The sequence below is a fragment of the Anabrus simplex genome, chromosome 8, assembly GCF_040414725.1.
Source record: "Anabrus simplex isolate iqAnaSimp1 chromosome 8, ASM4041472v1, whole genome shotgun sequence".
NCBI classification, from domain to species: domain Eukaryota; kingdom Metazoa; phylum Arthropoda; class Insecta; order Orthoptera; family Tettigoniidae; genus Anabrus; species Anabrus simplex.
The window spans coordinates 190,013,227-190,034,712 of record NC_090272.1 but is presented as its reverse complement, the minus strand read 5'-3'; the positions used below and the strand labels follow the sequence as shown (position 1 = coordinate 190,034,712).

The 21,486-nt window shown below is 36.2% G+C and overlaps 1 protein-coding gene and 1 long non-coding RNA gene across 2 annotated transcripts in view; both read left to right on the top strand.

Moving 5' to 3' along the window:
* Positions 1-4,193, top strand: part of slo (calcium-activated potassium channel slo) — a 1,051,052-nt gene extending 1,046,859 nt beyond the window's left edge. The window contains exons 23-26 of the mRNA XM_067152575.2: positions 8-120; positions 1,512-1,667; positions 1,753-1,846; positions 2,159-4,193. Coding sequence (XP_067008676.1) covers positions 8-120; positions 1,512-1,667; positions 1,753-1,846; positions 2,159-2,239 — 444 coding nt within the window. The 3' untranslated portion in view covers positions 2,240-4,193. The remainder of the gene's footprint in view (positions 1-7; positions 121-1,511; positions 1,668-1,752; positions 1,847-2,158) is intronic.
* A 9,852-nt stretch (positions 4,194-14,045) lies between these two features.
* On the top strand, positions 14,046-21,217 carry LOC137501832 (uncharacterized). The gene is made up of 2 exons (XR_011018632.1): positions 14,046-17,637; positions 19,022-21,217. It is a non-coding gene; the product is annotated as an uncharacterized lncRNA (long non-coding RNA).
* Positions 21,218-21,486: the final 269 nt, after the last annotated feature.

Below are 21,486 nucleotides of genomic sequence, written 5' to 3'. Positions count from 1 at the left end.
TTTTCAGACTTACTTCAACCAAAATGCTCTGACTCTAATCCGATCGTTGATCACGGGTGGTGCTACACCAGAACTGGAACTCATTTTGGCAGAAGGTGCTGGGCTCAGAGGAGGATACAGGTAAAATAACTATATACAGAATAAACTCCAAGTTGCTCTCATTTTTAAGGCAGAAAATATTGTTTTAAAATCAGACTTCATACTACTGTAAACTCCTCAGAATATATTTTTGAGTTGATTATGTGAAATCTCAACATGCATGTAACAGTAAGAAAAGATCTTGCTTGTAACTGTTACATGAAGTTAAACTGCTAGGTGCAAAGTATCAATTTTTTTTAAAATAATGTGTTTAATTCTGAAAGTGGGTTTAATGTGTTAAGTTATATTATTAAATGTCAACCATTTAATGCTTTTCTTTTGATGGATTCCTTTCCTTTGGGTCATGTGTATTTATTAGGTTAGTCATTACTCATTATATTAAGCAGCCTACCATCATGTAATGCTTTTAGTTCTTGTTCCTCTTTAAAATAATAATACTATATAATGTTACTTCTGACAAATAAATAAATAAATAAATAAATAAATAAATAAATAAATAAATAAATAAATAAATAAACAAACAAACAAACAAACAAACAAACAAAAAACAAACAAACAAACAAAGAAAGTTGGCATCAATCCAAAAGAAATCTCTAATAGAGATATGTTTAGAGCTAAAATGGATAAATTCAAGGAGTTCCAGGAAAAGCAAAATGAAAAGTCTAAGAACATGTGGTTTGAGGAAAGGAAGGGGAATCACAGCGAATGATGGTGAAGTTCTGGGAGAAGACAAGTAAGTCGATTGTTTACCATGGTCCAAAGTAGGCCAAAATCGAAGAAAGAATAACAAATGAGATTGATTACCTCACCCATCATAACTATTGACCAGAGATCTATAAGGGACCAAGAGGTTTATTCTGAGATAAACAGATAATGTAGGAAAATTTGAAGGTGAAAAATGGGTAATCTTTTATCATTTTAAATATGCAATGATCACTACCTACATTTCATAAAATCTGTTTTGATTCTATTACTGTTGATTATAATTTCATGCATCTGATTGAATCTCTCATTTATGATGGACTTGAAAATTCAGATTTATTAATTTATATGCATTTTGTCTTTACTTCACAATCCTGAAAGATCTTTAATATAATCATAATGAACAGACCACAGTTACCAAAGTGTGGTTAATGCTCATTCTCCACTTTGTTTTTTCCAGCTAGACCTCTTCCTCCTGATTCCTTCACCTCTCAAGTCCTCATGCTTCAGGGTCCTGTTTTGTTTGGTTAACCCATTTCTTTCTTGGTCCATCCCAGGGACAGCCAACCCAAGGCACATATGCTTCTTAAGTGCAGGCACAAGTAATAACATGGAGCTAACACAACTTATACATATTAAAATTTTAAAAAGTTCTCCATGGGGAATTTAAAACAAGGTATATTGCTCACTTTGAATGTTTACATTTTTAGCACAGCTGACAGTTTGTCAAACCGTGATCGCTGCAGAGTGGGTCAGATTTCACTCTACGATGGGCCATTGGCTCAGTTTGGAGAAGCTGGCAAGTATGGTGACCTATTTGTAGCTGCTCTCAAATCATATGGCATGCTCTGTATAGGACTTTACAGGTAAGGCACATTCCTCTTGATTATTGGTTGACATTTACAGATAACCTCCAGGCACTGACTACAATTTTGCTCACTGTAATTTCAGGTTTCGTGACACAAGTTCATCATGTGATGCATCTTCAAAACGCTATGTGATAACAAACCCACCAGATGACTTTTCACTGCTGCCTACTGATCAGGTGAATTTCTAAACAATCAGTATTGCTATCACACTAAAAGTACCTCTTTACTCTTTTGTTGCATACAAAGGAAATTTCATAGTGCACTATTGAATTCGTAACATAGTTTACATAGGCTTCAGAGATGAATTGTAGATATCTCCTTTCTCTCTTTGAAGTGGCAGGTAGAATATCTTTCATTTCAATGTTTCAATTCTTTTGCAGCAAAAAAGAATTCTTACTTTGTCCAGCAAAGACACTGGATTATGCTTCTCCACTTTGATTTGATCTGTTCTCATTAAATTTCTTACATGAGATTTGTATGTTTTGCAGGTATTTGTCCTGATGCAGTTTGATCCCGGATTGGAGTACAAACCCAACAGAGGTGCCCGAGGAAAAGACGACAACTCCTGACTGCTGCTGTGTAGCGCCCTCACCGATGGACCCTACTCCTACATTTAAATTGCTCCTTGTTTTGTCTACACTGGCCACACCCTCGGCACACTGTTTGTGAGGGATGTAACTCATGGTCTAGCGAGTACTCCTGGTACTCCAAACACTCCAGATTTACGTTTATTCTGAAATAAGAAATTGAGACAGCCTCCTCTCTTGAACCTTCAAACTGTCTAACAATGTAATTCGTTTTATATGTGGTTTTAAGGTCTTTAAACTACCTCATCAATGAGAAATAATTTTATTCTGTAATGTGTTAGTCTTCGTGCAAGAATTTTGTGTTTTCGTATTATTAGAAATGAGTTATGTAAGTTAAAGTGAAATTTGTTTTGTTCCTCAACATATAGGAATTTCTTATATTATATGATTTAGATATTTCTGTTTTAAAATGATTAAGATGGTGCTAAGCCATGTTTTATACAACTGGAAGTACTGTTGATCATGAGTATACATCAACCTTACAAGGCATAGCTTTGGGTCAGTATCCTCTTAGAGGATGTGACTTCATTTTATCCAACTCTTCTCAGTAAAATTACTTCAAAATCTTTGACACTTTGAGTACTTTTAAATTCCCTGAAGAAGAAATGCCTTATAATAATATAAAAGAATATACTGATATTTTTCTAAATAAGTTCCCTTCAAAACAGTGGATTGCTTTAATTTTGTTCAAGAAAGTTTTAATGAGAAACGAACTGTATATAATTTTTAAATGTTATTGACCCAAAGCTGGCAGTAGTATCGTTCTAAGTTTGAACTTGTGACTTTTCGTGGAGACAAAACAAAGGTCCTGGGTTGTAAACCCTGGTCCAATAGTGGGGGTTGCTACAAATGTGAAGTGAAGTGCACAATGAGAGTGCTGGCTCAAATTAGCTGGATTTTCTACAAATGAAAAGAGAGCATAGACTTTGAAGTGCTGAAAGGAACCTATTTCTAATAGTTCCATTGTTAAATTTGAAAAAAGAAAAATGAAAAAAGTTTGATAGACAATGAATAATCATACTGTAGAGCACTGGCAAATCCTTGTGATTAAAACTGGGTAGTGCTCACATGTTGGGTAATGGAGAGCCAAGGGAATAACATTTACTTTATTGACCTACATTTATTTTACAGTAGTATTCTTTGAGTTTATTATTTACATTATATCTACTAGACCTATACCGGTACATGATATCTAGTGTTTCTGCTTTAGAATAAAGCCCAATGGTTTACAAACATAATTACAATTAATGTAACACACCTTTAAAGCATGTTATATCATTTTTCCATATACTATATTATTGTGTTATTGGTAAGGCACATCATCTGCGTTCAGCATTCAGGCTGGGAGTAGTAAGCTATAACAGGGGATTTTTATAAGACTGAAATGAAGAAAAAGTTAGTCTTGAAATAAAAGTATAATAATTATATTTTCTCTTGAAATTATACATACAGTACCATGAATATAATTGTGTAAATATTCCAAAATGATATAATTAAGTTCCCTAGATTTCATTGGAAGTCTTTACAGGATTATGGAGGCATATATGGGTAAGAAAGATGCTTCTGTCAGACATGGTAATCAGTAATCATATTCATTGGTGAAGCATGGGTATTTTCTTCCGGTAAGCTGAATAGAACACAACTTTTCATGAAATAATAATAATATGCCTATTGCTCAGCTCCATGGCTTAATGGTCAGCATTGAAACCTTCAGTTCAGAGGGTCCATGCTCAATTTCAAGCCAGGATGGGAATTTTAGCTGCATCTGGTCATAGTATCTGGTTTATTTACTGGGTGTTGTGTTCACCTCAGTGCACTCCTCTTCATATACACACAACACACTGAATTACAATCTACCACGCAATAGCGAAGAAATCCCTCCATATGGGGTTGGCATGTTGGCATCAGAAGGGTATCTGGATGTAAAAGTGGACCAAATCCACATGTGCAACACAGCTGGCACAGTTGGCACCCATGACATCATCAGGGTGTGGAAGATTTTTTTTTTTTTTTTCTGTGCCAACTACCAGTATTTCTTATGTTGTTATATTTTCCATCTTTTGAACAATATTTAGCCTAGAATGTACTATTCTTGCTTTTAAATCAATTTTTTGTTCAGTAGATAGACAGAATTTTTTAAAACTGAAAAGTCATCCAAATTCAATTATCTCACTGTTGGCTCCAAGTCCACTAAGATCGTCATGGCGTCAAGTTTGTATGGTCTGATACCATGGCTAGCCGGTTTGAGTCCCGTTGTTCGAATGAAATTCACCATCAAAATCTTGGCCACTAAGGTAGGAGAGGCGGTGGTATACAATTTCTAATCACTAGATAGCATGCCAAAATGCCTGGATTCATTTCCAAACCTCTCCGCAGTGTTCGTGTAGATGAGGGCATATTCGACAGCAGTAGACTTTGTGCTGGAAGCAGGTTTCACCCCCTCCTTTCTTACTGTCATACATCCCACCATTCAGTTCATCTCCTTAACTCATCTGATGAGGTTGACATTGGGAAGGGCATCTTGTCTTAAGAACTCGCTACAAAAATTCATACTCGACCTCTTAGAGACACAGGGAAAGGGTTAGGCAGACACACTGTTGTCTACACATCTCCCATAATTCTGTTTCTGTTGAAGAAACATGTTATCTAAATCATATTTAGATCTACAGAAGTGATATATAAAATGTTGGACACCTATTTGAACCTTTATAGTAGCATTAAGCAGAAATCTATGAAACAGCCTCATGACATTTTTCACTCAAGAACAATAACTCGCTAAGGAAAGTTAACCGAAATGTCCTGAGCTAGGCACACTGGAAGAATATAGAAGTATGCATATCACTGAGCAGCTCCTCTCCTCACTCGCTGCCAATTCGTGACCAGCTACCCCTGCTTATTGTGGTGCCTTTAAAAGAACTAAACATGGTTTGCTTTAAGGTAGGAGATCACTACAAACTCTTTTATCCTAGGTAATTGAGACCAAGGATACTTGGGGTAGAAAACCTCAGGTAAGATGAAACATGTAGCAAATTGTGGTTTTAGGCTAAAAATGGCAACATTGTTAGTACTGATGTAATTCAAATACTTAATCAACTTGTCTTATAAAATTGGAAATTATATGTACAGTACTTACCAGAGTAGGCTGTAATAACCTTTCTTAAATTCAAGTTAATCTTTCTTTGTATTAAAGTCCTGAATTGCCATTTGAACTTGTTACTCTAATGCAACACAGTCTCAACCAAAGCAAATAGTGCACCATGGGTTCATCTTGTTGTTCTATGTAGGCCAGGGCTTTCTCAATCACGTGTTAGCAATAGGTTTGTTAGGTTCGTTTTTAGGATCATAGTTTGTGGGGACAGGTAAAATAATTAGGGACAAAACTAGAAATGAGGAGTTCAGAAGGAAGCTGAACATTGAAAGACTGGGAGACCGGAATGGGAATGCTTTCCTTAGGTGGTTTGGGCATGTGAAAAGAATGAAAGCAGACAGAATTCAAAGAGTAAGTCTGGAGCAGAGATGTGAGAGAAAGAAGCCAAGTGGTAGATGGAGAAAGAGCTGGATCAGATTAAGGAGGATATTGAAAGAGGACAAATAGAGGTGGAAACAATATACAAAGAGTAGTGGAATGAGAGAATGAAATAGAGGTCAATGATGCACTGCCCGACTCGGGAGTTCCCTGGACAAGGTTGACGGAAGAAGAATTTTTCAGAGCACATTGTTACAAATTTTACTGCTAATTTAATTAATTACACTGTCAAAACAGTGCTGCAGATAAACAGGTTTATACTGTATATAATTTCAAAGATACATGCTTTTATTTCTTGAGAAATTTTTTGGAAAAGCTCAGCTTACCCTGTCTAGTCTCAGGCTTTGTTGTTGTTCACATGATTTTACCCTTTAAAACAACAATTTCCATCACTCGGAGAATAAAAAACTCTTAGTTTTGGAATTTAAACTATGATCCGTATTTTGTACCTTGCTCTAAAAGATGCGAATTATTTACATGAATGACAAAACTGAAGACATATCAATTATTATTTCACTCAAAGGTATTATGAATTTATAGCTATTTCAATTGATAGGATTGCATGATATCTTGGATGTCATTTACCTGAAATGTGTGTAACTGCACCACAGGAAAGAATTTGCCAGTTGATCTGTTTAAACGTTTGCTACTATAAAAATAGTCTTATTGTCGTGGCTTTCAGAATTGTTAACAAATTGATATTGTGACTTCAAATGATTTGCAAATATTGAATTTAATTTGTTAAATGAATACAGAGATATAAAAATGTTGCATCATATAAATCCAAGTTGCTTTAAAAACAGAACTCAGTTTAATATATCTAAGAAACTTATGCGACTCCCTTGATTAGAGGCTGCTACGTGATCAGCTGTATGGAAGATGTAGCCATTGCTTGCATCATTCTCTATGATAAATATGTCTTCCTGTTCAAGCATATTATAGAGAAAATTGCAGTGATTGGAATTCCATTTATTATCTTTATACTGGCACATTAGTTCACTAAGCCTGGAGAATTCTTTTTGTTGTTACTTGTTTTTATAATTTAGATGTTTGTTACCCTTCCTTAGGAATTTACATAAATTTAGTATAAAGTTATATAGCTAATACGATTGGCATTATTTATTAGACCCATTGACACAAAACATGCAGCGTAAACTCTTAAAGCCTTTCTGTTAAAATTTACATAGTATGAGCTTAATGTGATTGTGTATCATTTGATTCTTTACGAGAAGGGCCGATAACCTTAGATGTTTAGGCCCCTTCAAACAACAAGCACCACCATTCTTTATGAGATGGGAAACCAGGTTGCTAGGTTTTAGGACTGCCAATTACAGACACTTTTTCCAGCATACCTGTTTGAAAGTCACTAGAGGTTGACAGTAAAAACAAAAGGCTTCATATGAAGGAAAACCAAACCAAACCAAACCCCATGGCACTACAACCCTTGAAGGGCCTTGGGCTACTAAGCGACCGCTGCTCAGTCTGAAGGCCTGCAGATTACGAGGTGTCGTGTGGTCAGCACGACAATCCTCTCAGCCGTTATTCTTGGCTTTCTAGACCGGGGCCGCTATCTCACCGTCAGATAGCTCCTCAATTCTAATCACGTAGGGTGAGTGGACCTCGAACCAGCCCGCAGGTCCAGGTAAAAATCCCTGACCTGGCCAGGAACCGAACCCGGCCTCTGGGTAAGAGGCAAGCACACTACCCCTACACCACGGGGCCGGCTTCATATGAAGGAAAAAAGTTAATATGGATCTAAAAAAAATATTATTTTTATAAATAAGATAATTAGTTACAATTCTCCAGGAATAATACATTAATTTTTGTCTGCTCTGTTTAATGTTAAATTTACTTTGGACAGCATTCTGCACAAATAATTATTTTCTGGGGGAAATTTACATCAAAACCAGACTGTTATTGCTGTAATATACAAACAAAGATTTTTCCTGTTCTGTGGCCATATACTCTGACAAGGAGATGAAGCACAGAGAAGGTTATCATCCTTGGCAAGCGAGAGCATGGACGTGCTCTTACACGCTGGTCAAACACCATAAAACAATGGGATATCTTTCACGAAGGCTTTACATCTGGTCCAGAACCGAAAGCGATGGGGAAGTATACACAGTATGAAGATCATCATCCTCGGTAGTGAGAAATTTATTAGAGAAGAAGAAATTGTTTAAGTATTGATAAGAAATTGTTTGTTTAACATATATTTTAGGAGTTTTTGCATATTTATCATTTTCAACAAGTTTTATATTTCCATTATCAGAATTTAAAAATTACTTTTGTAATTTACTTTTACCAGTAACACACACACAAAAGTAGCTTCCTCTGTGGAAAAGTGCTAGAGCTTCTGGATCCCAAGATCATAGGCTCAAACCTGACAGAGGTAGTCTGTTTTTTGAAGGGCAGAAAAAATCCATTGAGCACCCTGTGTTGTACAATGTCAGCATGTTAAAAGATCTGTAAAGACACATTTGATATTTACCCAACAAAATTATTGAGAGAGTATCCCACAGATAGATGCCCCTCTTAGGGAATGAATCAAACTGATCAACCTCCTTACAGTTTACTTAAATCAATAATTATGGCAATGAACTTCATAGTTTTTCTATGTTTCATTGCTGTTCTTCAAGCAAGCAGGTTCATGGCTGGTATTGAGGATGTGGGTTACCAGTTAGAATTCCTGATCTCTTCTTTATTGAAATTTTAAAAATATTGCACATACAGTCATGTTATTGAATACGGGTAATGTTTGATTACAGACATTGTTAAAATAGGTTGATACTGAACTCTGTCATAGACACTCAAGAGACATCCAGTTTACTTTGCCATCTAGTAGACCTAAAGTAAAATGGAACATCAAAATTGACAAGTAGGCAGCCTAGATGGCATCAAATTGAAATGCCAGCACACAGCTGAAACCATATGATGATGGTTGTTGTTATTATTATTATTATTATTATTATTATTATTATTATTATTATTATTATTATTATTATTATTATTATCTTCAAAGGTGCCATCATCAGCATTCAAAAGTGTGTCTATCAGTTTCAGTTTTGACATTAAGATTCTAGTGCTCCACACGAAAGTAATCTGACTACAAATAGGTCCTACCATATTCTCTTCTGTTCAACAGTAGCGTTTCAAAGCTTAATGCGAGAATATTATCTTATAATCATAACATGACATCAAATCAGGATGTCTGGTGGCAACCCAGGGTGGAAAACTGAAGGATACATAGAGAGATTAGACTATGTTAATTCCTTCTCAACTAAAACAAAGATTTACTTGAGACATTTAGTGGCAGAAGTCAGTTCCATCAGCTTCCAAAAATTTGCTAATAGTATGCTAAAGGGAAGAAATAAAATAAGGATAAATCCAAGTAAAATGTCACCCAGACATTATTAAAATTGGTCGATAATTAATTAATATATACTGAATGAATGAAAACCTACAACCTGTTTTCCAATCATTGACCATGTCATGGATGTAATGAATGAATCATATATAGGCTATTAGTATGATGGGTCGCTACTCCCAAAGTGATGTATTAATGACTGATAGATGCTATGAAATGAGAATTGAGTGTGTTGCTGGAATGAAAGATGACAGGGAAAACTGGAGTACCCGGAGAAAAACCTGTCTCCCCTCCGCTTTGTCCACCACAAATCTCACATGGAGTGACTGGGATTTGAGCCACGGTATCCAGCGGTGAGAGGCCGACACGCTGCCGTCTGAGCCACAGAAGCTCCGAATTAATATATACTAACTGGGTGCCTATACAATTTTTTAACCAATGCCCTGAGTGAGTGAAGCACTCTTAACAGTTCAAACATAGCCAAACAGAATAACTGTTTAGAAACTTGTAGAGTAATAGGCAGACAAAATATTTCTTGCAAAGAGAACTTTTTTAAGTGCTCATCAGTGGAATTAAATAGGCTGGGTCTGCAGCCAGTTGGTTTGTAATTCATCTCTTAGGCTAAACGTTGTGGGATTCAATCTCAGCAAAAGTTTGTTGCCATTTAGGATTGTTTCAGTGCAAGAAACTTCTTTCTGTACATTTATTCAGATATTGTTTTTTTTTATGGGTAAAATTCTCCAAACCAAAAAGAACCAAACCCCATGACACAATAGCCCCGAAGGGTCATGGCCTACCAAGCAACCACTGTTCAGCCCAAAGGCCTGCAGATTGAGACTGGTTTGGTGCAGCTCTCCAAGCCATCCTATCCTGAAGTAACCTTTTCATAATTCTTAAGTATACCAATGTTTTCCTTTGCAACAATTCTCATCCCCTCTTTTAAATTGTCATATTTTCTTAGGTTGTTTTATTTAATCTCCTTAAAGCCTTTTTATCACCTCAATTTCTTTGGATATATCCAAATCTCATTTTCCATAGACTTTTTGGTAACTATTATATTGCAACATTACCCATCACTCTAATTCATCTGGTCTTGGTTTATTATACAGTTGTATTCATTAGTTGGTCCACAGCTGTTAAATATTTTTTGATAATACATTTGTATAAAAGATATATTGATTTATAAAATAACTTACCATATATTAACCTTATTTCTCTCTCTGAACTAATGTGCCAAATGAAGATAGATGTGGCTGGACCACATGAAAACAAAGTAGGATCTTTATCAAGAGGAAGAATTACCCTGGTGCTAAGTGGAACAAGATAATGTTCTTGTCTGGATTTTTATTTCCTCACATTCTGTCCATGGTTCTGGAGCTGCTTACAAAGTTATGAGAATTCACCCAATCTGGTGCAAGTGTTTTGTTACTTGAGATTAGATATTAACATTCTTTGTTATTCTTTAAATAGAAGACAATTCTATTCTAGAACTGCTTCATTAAAAATACTTGCTCATATTTTCTGACAATTATTAATGCTACGTGCTTAAATTCTGCCTATTCCACGAATATCAAATATGGGTGTTTACTTCAGGTCTCGAGAATGTCATCTATTCTTAAGGCACCAAGAATAGTAGGAACAGAATCCAAACAAGCTGAAGCTGAAACTGAAAACGAAGTTACAGATAAAACAGCAGAAATAAGTAGACTGCTTGAGTAATATCATGTGAATGGCAATAGATTGGATGAATTATACTGAGAACATAATTAAATAAAAGTTGAAATGTATCTCCTTATTTTCACATCTGGAATTTCTGATAGAACCATCACATTCTTTATCATTTCCCTGATTATTAAGTTTTGTTTTGCAATAATCTTTCGTAGAGATAGTACTTTTAGGTCCATCTGTATAGCTTTGCATGCAGCTGCAAAACCTGTTGAAATATTCTAAGAGTATGTAAAGGAATGTTTGAAGATAACCAAGTCTTTTATCTACAATCAACTGAAATACAAAAGAAGACATAGTGCACTGTAGTTTGCAGGACACATGCTTTAGCAGTGTGTGGTTAGAGCTACATGACTCAGTGAAAAGTGTGAGCTGTTTCAGTGTATCTAGTGGTTAGGGGATGGACCAGAATGAGTCCTCTCCACAATATCAAGTTTCCTCGTGTTGAAGTGTGCTTATCCGTAGAACATTTCAGAACTGGATGAGTGAAAATACGGTTTAACCATTTCAACACAATTTTTTCACCTGTGTGTCTTGTTCAATTCGATGGTCACTTGATCGCAATCGTTTTTACTATATTATTATTCACGCGCATTGTTTTGTATATTTTTGTGCAAGAAGCTCATTTTGTTACAAAGTAATGTAATCGTTATTGTTGCAGTTCTCTTGGTCTAAAGTAGATTATGGTTAACGAAGGAATGCTGTTTTTACTCTTCGACTTGGTTCACACAGTACGATTTCTTTTACGTGTAATGTTGAGAAATGATGCTGTTGTCATATTGAGATTAAATATAAGTTTTCTTAAATTTGAAAGAGTCGCGGAATGAAATCTGTAATGTGTGAATTAGGTAGTGTCAGATATCCTGTCAGCATTTGCTACTGTATTTTCTCAGACTTGAAACAAATTATCAGTACCATGGAAAATTGAAGTTGCATGGTTTATAGTTATCCAAAATATCTCGCTTTTTACTATAAATTATACCCCAAAGAAATAGATTGTTTAATTCTTTCTTTTGTTCTTTCTTTCTTCCTTCCAATCTTTGATACGTATATTTCTAAAGATATTTTATTTATTAGTAAGAGGGAAATTTTGAGAAAAAGGAAATTGGTTTTCAAATTGGATAATATTTTATGAATATCTGTTGAAGATTTTTTTCTTGTTAGTGCTTTACTGTTGCACTAACACAGATAGGTTTTCAGTGGCAGCAGGATGGGAAAGGACCTGGTGTAACAATGGAAAAACATCTTCAGGGCTGTCAATAGTGGGGTTCAAACCCACATCTCCCAAATACAAGCTTACTGCTCTGCAGCCAATTTACTTAGTAAAGCAGTAGAAAAGGCCATTGAAGGAACCTAATACAGTAGTTGATAAGAATATCCAATACCATAAGAGAAGACATTGATGCTGTTCAAAATATAATCAAGGCATGCAGAATTTTCAAAATGGGAGGGTACTTCTGTGTTATTTGGATTCTGTATAAGATTATAAATCCTGTGGCTTATGACCATGAGTTCTAAGATCACATTCATCTTCTTATTCTTCCTCTCCAGAATATTATTTAGAATATGAGATATAGAAATATTTACAGTTCATTTTCTCATTCTGTCTTGCATCTCTTTCTTCATTGATTTTAGTTGAAATGTCTGTATCAAACAGAAATTGAAGCTTGTTTGTTGATACTATCACAAACAATTTTTATAATTTTGAGACAGTTTACAGACAATATTGTCAAAGTAAAAATAAAGATGGAATGCAGGGCAGGAAGAGGGATCAACCAAAGTGAGGATGCAGTAGATACATATAAAAAAGTAGAACATCATTGAAAGTTCCAAAAGCATTGTTAGAAGAAGAGACATAACACTGTAATATGTCTTTCTGTAACATTTTACTCCATGATCTACATCTCCTTGTCTTGATAAATTAGTTTCCTCTTCCTTTTTCTCAGGTTTGACAACTTTTTATTTAGTCATATATAGAAAGATAGGAACATGGTATAATAGGATAAACAAGACAAGCCAGCTTTGGAGGAGAGAGTGATAGAAAACAAGAAAAGGATAAACATGAAAACACAAAAGAACAAGGACAATCTCATCTTCATACAGGCTCTCACTTCACCAACACCAGTTCTTCCACATCCATTTCTTCTCAGCCCCGAAGAGCTCATTTCTACCTCCAGCTTCAGGAGGGTGGGCTTCAACACTCATTGAGGGACCTTCTTGTTAGATCTTCAGTCTTGAAGTGGGAAGTGTGGGATAAAAAGAAAGCCACATAAATATGCTTACCTCTTGTTATGTTTATCCTATTATCTGCTCCTATATCCAACATGATTTGTTACTGGTCTCTTCCTTTCCATCACTTATATTGACCCATTGTGCTCCTTTTCTCCTTTTGTATTTGTTCTATGCTCCTAGTCTCTTACCACCTGTATTCAACTATCTGTTTTCTCTTTCCTTTTACTATGTTTATCCGGCTGTCTTCTTCCCACATCAAGATTGAAGATCCACCCTGTTGACATCTGCCCTCATTATGAAGCTGGGAAGCAGTAATGAGCTTATCAGGTAGCTGAGAAGAAATAGAAGAGAAGAATTGGGACTGATGGGGAGGAGAGAGCCTATCTATTTGAAGACAGCATTGTATGAAGATGTGGAGATTGTCCTTGTCCTTCTGTGTTTCCACATTTGTCCTTGCCTTCTTTTCTATTGCTCCCTCTTCCCTCACTGACCTATCATCATGTTTTTATCCCATTGTATGTTCATATTCATGTTTTTATCTTCTATGATATGAATATTTTACTTACTGATGTTAGTATTTATTGACCTCAATTCTGTCTCCACAAATATGAATGGTATAGTAAAACAAGGACGAGCCACACACACAATGTTTCCTAGACCAGTTCTTATAGCCCCCTTCTTCAATTTATTGGGAGGAGACGAGGAAATATATTATGTTGAAAAAAATGCATGCGGACAAAATGATTTCACCTTTAACCTAAATTGAACTCCTTTCTTTTTATACTGATTATTTTCAGAATGCAGCATTCAATCAAAGACATGGTACATTGGGATAATTAAGTCAATAATCTGAAAGCTTATTATGGTGATACTGATGCAAATTACTATGAATAACTATGCAATTGAATTCTGACAGGATTTCAATATGGCATATTACATTTGACACTCTCAAAACTGTTTACAGCTTTAAAGGCAAGCACCTTCAAATTCTATTACTGAGCACTGATTGCATAACATTTTCATATACTTGACTTGTTTAGTTCTAAAAAGAAAGGACTTCCACTTGAAAAATTACAGAATTTATGCTTTGTCAAGAAGTCTGATCAATTTATGTTTTGTTAAACCATTTTAAATTTATTTGGCAATTTTTTTCTACGTATACTGCAGAAGAACTTGTAATTGTGTCGCATTGCGTTCATGCCAAATTTGTGCCATTATTAATTTTTGAATGTGCATTTACCAGAATGTCAAAGAAGTATTTATTGTTGCTCTTAACAAAAACAGTAACAACACTATTTTGAAATTGGACCTTATACTGCTGAGAACAGAAAGACATAATTCCAATTTCAAAGTACAGAATTTAAATTTTGATGAAACTAGGAAGCTTGTGGCTGGTCCATACAAATTTAATATATTGTTCAAACTGTGTTGACTGTTGCCGAGTTTATAATAATGTGTACATCACAATTTGAAATTTTAGGGTACGGAAAAGCATACAATGACATGCCTAAATAACTTCATGATTTAATTTACTTTTTACTACAATCCATGTTCATTCAGTCATTTCTTTAAATCATCTCTAATGCCTGACCAATAACACAAATATCTACAAGAATTCATTGCCGTTCCTTTGTTGTAAATTGAAGGATTTTTTAAGTCCAGTAACCAGAGATAGTTCATTAAGTACCATACTTCAACATCAAAGAACAAACCCATGACTGCAGCACATTAAGGGTCATGGCCTGTCTGGATGACTGCTGCCTGCAAAAGGCAAAATTGTGAGGGATATGAACCTACACCAGTGAGACTACGAATCATTGTATAGCACAGTTTCTACCTAATGGCAGGATCTATTTGGAATCTAAGCATCTCCATCGTTTCCTGTCATTCCACCAGTTTGTTGTCGATGCTCTGTTTTCACAGTCCTTCACTCCCTTCAGCCATCTTTAAATCTTCCTCTCCCATTATCTTGTACATTCTTCTGGTTATCCTTGAGTCCTCCATTTGTTTGATAAACCCATACCATCTTATATTCTCTCTAAGGGTTTCTCTTCCAGTACTTCCCTCATCTGCTGTCTCTTCTTGCAACTTCTATTCTACTTCTAAATAATTTCACTTCACTCCTCTAATATCTTTTCCTTTCATTAAGAGGTCATAGGTTAGTATTAGAATATAATATATCCTTGCTCCAGATCCAGCTTTTAACACTTTGAAGAAATGTATGTGGCTGTCTTTCTCGTTACAGATTTCTACCATCTTCCACTCTTATACTTCCTAAGTATTTCAAATTTTCCACTTCTCCAAGCAGTTGGTCTTTCTTGCTTTCTTGTTATTTTCAGAAACTTGCATTTCTTCATTTCTTCACACTGAACTTCATCCCATACTATTCTACTACTTCTGCCCATGCATTCGCTGCTCCTGCATATCATGAAAAAAAAAAATTATTCAACATCAAATAGTATAATGTGTTACAGAGGAAGAGACTGTTGTGTAGTAAACTTGCAGAGATACTAGACATATTAGGACAAGGTGTAGGGAGGTCAACATTGGGGTCTCTCTGGATGTAAAATGTAAACTGCGATTTAAGTGCATTCTGTAGATCTGGTGGCAATCTTGACAGAGAAACATTTGTCAAAATTAGCACTAAGCAAATTGGAGTGGGGGAAGAAGTTGTGCTTTTATTCTCAAGCTGCTCAGGGATCGGAAGGTGAAAATTATGCAAAAGGTTTGGCCTTGGTAAATAAACAAGACCATCACAGTAGTGATAAGAGAAAAAATAGAAGTTTTAGATATTTCATCTAGTGATGGGCAACGCTCTCGCTCGAGACTCTCGAGACTGACGTCACAGATCTCAAGACTCTCGCGAGAATCTCGAGACCGATCCTCCTGTAGTGCAAGCTGTGCGACGTACCAGTAACTACGACTGTAAACTTGATAGTACATCATTGGCAGTTATTGCGTGAAATAACATTCTCATATGAAAACGAGTGAGCCAATACATTTTGTCAAAAGCTTGGAAAAGTACTGCATGTTCAACTATGAACCTCTTAATACCATTAACGAAAGTGAAAAACTAATGTCCGTATCTTAATATTTGGGGTGGCCATCTTAGCTGAATAACCCTGCATAATTTGTGAATAACTGTAGATAGGATGTACACCTACTTGGATACTAGAAGCGTGCATTATTCGAACTTGCGACGGGGAAGATGTGCTTTGCTACTTATGCAACCCCCATTACACGAGTGGAACGTGTAATCTAAAAGGCCCGATTTTGCTCCAATTGCTCTTGAGACCGATTCTCGTGTGCTGCGGGCTGTGCGACGTCCCAGTAACTACGAGTGTAAGCTTGATAGTTATCATCAGCAGTTCTCATATGGAAACGTGTGTGACGATAAATTTTGTCAAAAGCCTATGAAGCACTGCATGTTGAATTATGAGCTCCTTAACGAAAGTGAAGACAGAATGCCAGTACCTTAAACAGTTCACGAGTAATTTCAGGTGGACTTCTTAGCTGAATGACCCGTGTGTATGTTCAGTCTTCAGCCCTAAGGCTGGTTGGATCCTCAACAGCTCTGCCATCAGCTGTAATAAATGGCCTAGGCATCATTGAAGAGGTGTACTAGGGAAATGAGGAGTGAGGTAGTTTCCCGTTGCTTTCCTCGCCAAGCCAGAAGTTGCTATTACATATCAGTCTGCCAAGCCCACTGAAATGCATGCACCAACCGACCCTATGAGCAACATTTTCACACCATTCATAGCAGGGACTGGCTGCACAAGGAATGGCATTACTAGCACCGCTCATACCTTAGTCACTTTCATATTGTCAAAGCCAAGGATGAGACAGATCAATTAAAGTAAAAAAATTGCCTCTAGCCCATACCAGAAGACATAGTGCACTGTAAACACTAGGTCCTGCCAGCAAAGACATGAATGACCCGTATAATGTGTTAATAACTGTTATTAGGATGTAAACCTACCTAGATGCCTCACAATCGTCGGCAGGGTAGCTTCTTGTGATTCAGACCAGGCCAGAGATGTTCTGTGACTATTCCTCCTCATGTATAATATATGTTTTTAAGTGTCAGATCATCCCAGAAGTTTTTCTGCCGACGTATTTTACTTCTTTTGAACAAGCAACACAGAGGCCTGTGCTATGCGACATCTCTTCAAAATAACCGGCATCCACGACTTACGTTGCGTTTTGGACATAGTCTTCTAGTTGTCGCGTACAGCAAGTACAATTTCACATTGCACCGTAATACATGGAAGTGCCTAATTATGATGGGAATACTCTATAACATTGTAAGGAATTATTTCCTTTGTCACCAAAATATCGGTAAACACAAGCAGTGGTCACATGTTATTGAATGTGGAGTCTGAAAACTATGTACATCTACCTGTCGAAAGAATTGGAGCAAAATGAAGCATTTTAGATTACACATTCCACTCGTGTAATGGTGGTTGCATATGCAGCAAGGTGCATCTTGCCTTGTTTCGAGTTCGAATAATGCACGCCTCTAGTATCCAGGTACGTGTACCTACAGTAGTCGCAAGGTTCTGTATTTAACCCACTCATTTACCTACCAGTGTATACAATGCCAGAATGCGTATCCTTTATAATTATGTTATACTGCGTCAAAATAGACCTTGGTAGAAATGAATGCCCTAGTCGCTTGTTGACAAGTGCTTACAAAATGGAGAAGGCCCGTGGTTGGCTATTCGCATACTCGGCACAAACAACGTTCAGCTCCGACACCTGTAGGCCCAACGACATGCTGCTCGCCGCACAATGTGGGGACAACGCTCTCGAGATCTCTCGAAATTTATCGCGAGAAATTGTGCCTGCGCTAGTCTCGAGAAATCCCGAGTAATTTCAAGACGTAGTCTCTAATTTCATCCACTTCAGTAGTGCAGGTTTCCTTTCATCTACAAACTTTCTAACAAGAATTGCAATATCTTTAATGTTATCTACTCATACCATTACTGTACCCTAAAACAATACATAACAATAGCTACCTCGACATATCTACATTGACGTATCTACAATATATCAATGTATTCCTGCTTTCTGCCTCCGGGCACTGGTGTTACTTCTGACTCCAGTCCGAGATAGAATTATTATTTTTGGTAGGGCACAATACCACTTCTTTTTATCCATTCCCATTTCCAAACATACACCAAATAGGGTAATGTACCAAAGCTTTCACCTTTATTCTATCTATCCACCATTCTTCTCCGACCACTGTGTTGCTGTCTACACCTCTTTCCACTAGAGTCCCTCTGTCGCATTGAGGGTCACCCTCTACCTTTTATTCCAGTGATCATTTTCTCTAAGGCTTTGTTTGTAATCCTCTCATTTTGAATTCAAATCATATCCAAACCATATTAGGTTTGCTGTTAGTTCTTTCTTGCAATTGCCAGGCTGAGTAGCTCAGGTGGTTGAGATTCCTACAGTGATCATAATCATCATTGTTCCCCTTGTCCAGTTGGACTTTGGAATGGGATGTAGATTGTCAATCTATGTTGATCCATCTCTGCCTGTCTTTCCACCATTCTTCATCAAAGATGTCTTGAAAGTTCGCCACTCTCTTCATTAGGCCTTGTTCAATTTGTTCTCTTCATCGTTGATTTTTCCGTCTAACCTCCAGTTCAAGCATCGACTTTAAGATTCTCATTCCTCCCATTCTTTTCACGTGCTCATACAACCTCAATCTTGATCATTCTGCTCTTATACAGCATACACCTACTGTTTTTCATATTACCATATTTCTTATTCGGTCCAGTCTTGTCTTGGCCACCATACTACTTACGAATTTTATGTCACTCAGCTGAATTTCATTTTCCTCTGCTTTGGTCGTAACCCCAGTTTCAGCTCCATATGTCAAGGCTTGGTGAAAGTAGTTCTTGTACAGAATTTCCTTGCATCATATTGGCACTCTCATACTCCACAACAGTCCTCTCACATTCTGGTAAAACCTTATAATTAACTGTACTCTTCTGCTTATCCCCTGTGTTATTCTTCAGTCTTTTATTTTTATTATTATCATACTCCCAAGGTACTAAAATGTTCTTGCTACCTCTAGTGGTTCACTTTGGACTGTTACACCATCTCTTACATTCCTTGATTCTTGTGCAGGAACGACTCTCTTCCTCATTAATTCATTCATTTCATTCCATATTTTCATGTTTCCTAAAATGATAATTAGCCTATTTCCATTTCATTTTGACCTTCCAGTTTACAAAATTCTCAGAACTTCACTTCTGTTTCTAGCCAGTAGAAAAATTTCTTTTCCTGTATTTTTATTTCTCCATTTTTTCCATCTGTATTCTGGAATATGAAAACACCATTGATTCTCTTCATTCCAGTCCAAAAAAATATTGTTTTTCACAGAATATCCTTCTTCCTCATGTTTTGTTAGTCAACAAGTAGCTCTCACTTAATACTGTATGACTTACATTTCCGGTTATAAGATGTTATGTGAGGAAAGTTGAACATTCCTCACCAGTGGAAGGTGCATGATGATGATGATGAGCCTCAAGAAGAGTCTGAATTTGCTGCCACGAACTTGAGCCAGGCCTCTCTGAGTTAGTCCTGATCATTCTTTCTAGGTCACAAATCTTCTTTCTACCCTAACCAGTCAGGTTAACAGGGTGATTATTCGATCAAGTTATATCTAGGAAGATGAATAAGAACACACAATAGGATAACCACAATAGCTCAGCATCAGGAAGAGGGAGCAATAGAAAAGGAGAAAAGGGCGAGAACAATCTCCACATCTTCAGATATATAGGCTCACTGGGGGAGGAGAAGAAATGGATGTAGAAAAACTGGGATTACTCAGGTGAGAGAAATATATGAAGTTGTGGAGTGTGTCCTCATTCTTGTTTTTATGTTTGTCCTTTATCCTTTTTTCATTGCTTGCTCTTCCTGATACTGACCTGTCATTGTGTATATCCTATACGCGTTCATGTCTTTTTATATACGACTCAATCTGACACTTGTTTGTTACTTTCTATGTTTTCATTTCATATCTTACCTCTTTAACAGGGTGGTTATTCTTGAAATTAATTTTCTTAAATCTAAAATTCAGTTGACTAATTTGTACCTTAGTTCTGTTTCATTACAATATCTACTCTCATGAGGAATTATAAATTATAATTAAAATTATAAAATATAAACTTTCAACCTGATAAATTTTCATAATTTCTTACACCTTATGGGATACTGGTGTTAATCAACTGATCCTTCATCAATGAATTCTTGTGGAGTGTGTGCTCAGGTTATTGAAGTATTAATATGACATGCTATTATCAAGGTGATATGCAGTCACCATACTAACAAACTTACCGCAAAACTACTAAACAGTACGTATATTTCTTATGCTTTAATTTCATACCTACTTCATCTTAATACATATATTCTGCATGGGGAGAATTTTGTGACCCACGAAAGAAAATTCCTCAAGTAGTGATGTTGCGAAAGGGAGGTCATTTCTAAGAATGTATTTGCATGTACTAGCCTTGAAGCATTGCAACTGATTGACCTAATGTGGAAATGAATATCACTTCCATATTTCACATCAATCAGAAAAGCTTATCAATCACAGGAAGTATTTTTTATTGTTTTGAATTCCATTTTCTCTGTATTTTGTAATAAGATTAATATTATTTTGTCATATCATGTAATGTTTTCTTGCATTCCTAAAGATTGTGAATCCATTTTGACTCCACTCATGTGTGCTTGTGTTGACTGGAGTCTCATAGTCTAAAACTATGATCATGTACCTGCCAACTTGCCTATTCTATGTTACTGTGAATCTTCCTTACTTGTACAGTATTTGTTTGAATCCAAGGAAGACTGCAGTCACTGAAAGGAGTGAACATGTTGACCGACAGCAATAGATGATGATCACAGCTACTTCTCTCCCTTGACAACTTGATTGTTTTCTGTTGAAAATCATTAAGATGTTTGGAAAACATTCACATAATACTAGAGCTGTCACTGGAATTTGAATACCAATGTTTTGTTTTTACTATTCCAGCATTCAGATACTGAATTATTAAAATTTTGTAATTAAAACAATAAAAAAGTTGTTTTCTTAACTTTCCATTGCACTTGAGTCTCAAGGTTGTTTTGGTGCTTGCTACTGTATTTAAGATTGTACAACCAACTGCCCTCATTATTAACCTCTCGCATACCTACAATTCTAGTGAAGTATTCTGAGCTGCTAAAGTGTTAAAGGAAACGTGTTGGACCATGAAGTTCTGCCCACACATTTGTGAAGGAATTTGTCATATGACAAATATTACAGTAAATAATTAAACTATAATTCTTTTGAAAATGATGACTCATGATGAACACACATTTCAATATGAA